General features: G+C 54.5%; 1 protein-coding gene across 1 annotated transcript; it reads left to right on the top strand.

Moving 5' to 3' along the window:
- Positions 1–354: 354 nt before the first annotated feature.
- Positions 355–2,352, top strand: LOC127042874 (uncharacterized). The gene is made up of 2 exons (XM_050936365.1): positions 355–665; positions 1,793–2,352. Exons 1-2 carry the CDS (start codon positions 473–475, stop codon positions 2,320–2,322), a joined length of 723 nt encoding a protein of 240 aa, XP_050792322.1. The 5' UTR covers positions 355–472; the 3' UTR covers positions 2,323–2,352.
- The last annotated feature ends 221 nt before the right edge of the window (positions 2,353–2,573 follow it).

The raw sequence follows: 2,573 nt of genomic DNA, 5'->3' as shown, positions 1-2,573 counted from the left end.
AGCCTCTCTGGTAATCATGCACACTCCACTGCCCTGGGCTCAGCTGACCCCACCTTTAAATGCCCCGGGAATTTTAAAAATCCCCTTCCTGTTTGCTCAGCCAGGTGTGGAGCGCAATCAATCATTCAATCAATCAGCGACCATGCCTCCACGCCCCAAACGAGCCCCAGCATGGGACAATTCCGAGCTGCAGGACCTCATCAGTGTTTGGGGTGAGGAAGCTGTGCAAGCACAGCTGCGCTCCAGAAGGAGAAATTATGATACCTATGGGCAGATATCGCAGTCCTTGCTGAGAAGGGGCCATGAACGGGATGCTTTGCAGTGCAGGATCAAAATTAGAGAGCTGAGGAGTGCTTACTGCAAAGCCCGTGAGGGAAATCGCCGCTCAGGAGCTGCCCCCACAACCTGCCATTTTTACAAGGAGCTGGATGCCATACTTGGGTGTGACCCCACTGCCAATCTGAGGACCACGATGGAGAGTTCAGAGCAGGGAGAAGTGGGGGAGGGTGTAGAGGAAGCCGACAGTGAGGCTACTGGCATGGAGGGAGACACCCCGGAGTCCCAGGAGGCATGCAGCCAGGAGCTCTTCTCAAGCCAGGAGGAAGCTAGCCAGTCGCAGCAGCTGGAAGTTGCTGGTGAGGAAGAAACTGAGGAGCGTGCTCGGGGTAAGCAGATTTTTATGTTTTGGGAGAGAAGGGTTTGGGTTATGGCTGCCTGCATGCATGCCTAAACATGGAATAGCCCATTGATTTGCTCTATCATGTCTCTGTAATCTGCCTCGGTAATCTCTTGAAAAGTTGCAGCCAGAGCGTGCGCAATGTGCTTTCGCAAGTTTATCGGGAGAGCCACCGTGGTCCTTGTCCCAGTCAGGCTAACTAGTCCAATCCACTGTGCAGCGAGGGGTGGGGGGACCATGGCTGCACACAGGCAAGCTGCATAGGGGCCAGGGCGGAATCCACATTGCTGTAGAAGACCCTCCCTCTCTTCCCAGGTAACACGCAGCAGTGATATATCTGGCAGTAGGAAACCCTGTTGAGAATTTAGGGATACTTGAGTGCAGGGTGCCAGGTTCGCAGTCCCCTCCCAGCCCCACGGTGCGTTCCGGTCTCCCCACCCCCTTCCAGCACGTAGCCAGCCCCGCGGTGCGCTCCGGTCTTCCCGCCCCCTCGTTCCCAGCACGTAGCCAGCCCCGCGGTGCGCTCCGGTCTCCCCCCCCCCCGGTTCTCAGCATGTAGCCAGCCCCGTGGTGCGCTCCGGTCTTCCCCCCCCTTCCCAGCACGCAGCCAGCCCTGCGGTGCCCTCCGGTTTTTCCCCACCCTTCCCAGCAGGCAGCCAGCCCCGCGGTGCCCTCTGGTCTCTCCCCACCCTTCCCAGCAGGCAGCCAGCCCCGCGGTGCCCTCCGGTCTTCCCCCCCACTTCCCAGCAGGCAGCCAGCACAGCTGTGCGTTTCCCTCTCCCCACCAGCAGGCCGGCAGTTACGCGGACCGCCCCCCACCCCCGCCAGCAGCCCCGCGGACCTTCCTGTTCACTACTGTCCCCTGTGCAGGACACCAGCTACCTCCTGTACCCAGTGCAGATAAACCCCAGTGACCCATCGGTCAATTACCCCTCCCAGGTGCAGTCGGGGCAGAAACACTCACCCCATTGCTCGCCATGCCTTCGCTTCCCTGGCCTCTCTGTGTTATGTTAGGTATGTGGGAAGGATGCTACAAAAAGTCTAAAAACTCCTTCACTGTGTGATAATAAACAATGTAGCCTCTGTGTATTACGTTTCTATCTATGCTTTTTTTAGTGACCTTGACTAATGCAACCGGATCACCGGCCTCACGTCGGTTGCAGAACTTGAGAAAAAATCCGCGAAAATCAAAAGAAGAATTGATCAAAGCAGTTATGATTCACTACAACAGAGAAAGTAGGAAGACGCAGGAATGGAGAGAGAAAATGTATGAGTGGAGGCATACAGAAAGCAGGAGAAAGGAATTGGCTACCAAAAAAACCTCAAAGCAGATGATAAGCCTCCTGGCTCGCCAAACTGAGTCTTTCGAGTCTCTCGTAGCCATGCAGGCAGATCTGTACCGTGGTAACCCACACCCCTCCCAAAGCTCTCTTTCTTGTTCCCCAGTATTTGCACAAAACACCTTTCTCCAGAAGCCAGTTTCTTATTACTCCCAGCTGCCCCCAACACCTGTACGATCACCTACCAGCCCTGATAACTACAATTCTTACCCTGTGCACTCCACCCCCATTACCATGCAGCATAGTAATCCTGAAGTGCAGCAGACATTGAATAGTAATCCAAACAGGACATATTCAAACCTCTGAATGTACAGTCCACCACCCTAACCCCCCTGGCCTTTTATGTACTGTACTTTGAATAAAGGACTTTATGGCTTTTACAATACGTTTTATTATTGCAGGAAGTAGTAAATATTGTACCCCAAGGCAGAAAGGAGCACAGCAAAGGCACCAAACATTACTGTTGGCTCTCAGCATCAAATTGCTCCCTTAAGGCATCCCTAATCCTTGAAGCCCTTTCCTGGGCCTCTCTAGTAGCCCTGCTCTCTGGCTGTGCA

This window comes from Gopherus flavomarginatus, chromosome 1 (genome assembly GCF_025201925.1).
Source record: "Gopherus flavomarginatus isolate rGopFla2 chromosome 1, rGopFla2.mat.asm, whole genome shotgun sequence".
Classification (NCBI taxonomy): domain Eukaryota; kingdom Metazoa; phylum Chordata; order Testudines; family Testudinidae; genus Gopherus; species Gopherus flavomarginatus.
The sequence above is the reverse complement of the archived record's forward strand: the minus strand, read 5'-3'. Positions and strand labels throughout refer to the sequence as shown.

What these genes read in the sequence shown, in the direction of transcription:
- LOC127042874 (XM_050936365.1), top strand. Translation starts at nt 473, where the DNA reads ATGGAGAGTTCAGAGCAGGGAGAAGTGGGGGAGGGTGTAGAGGAAGCC. An exon ending in AACTGAGGAGCGTGCTCGGG is followed by an intron (nt 666 to 1,792) that starts GTAAGCAGATTT and finishes TGCTTTTTTTAG; the next exon opens with TGACCTTGACTAATGCAACC.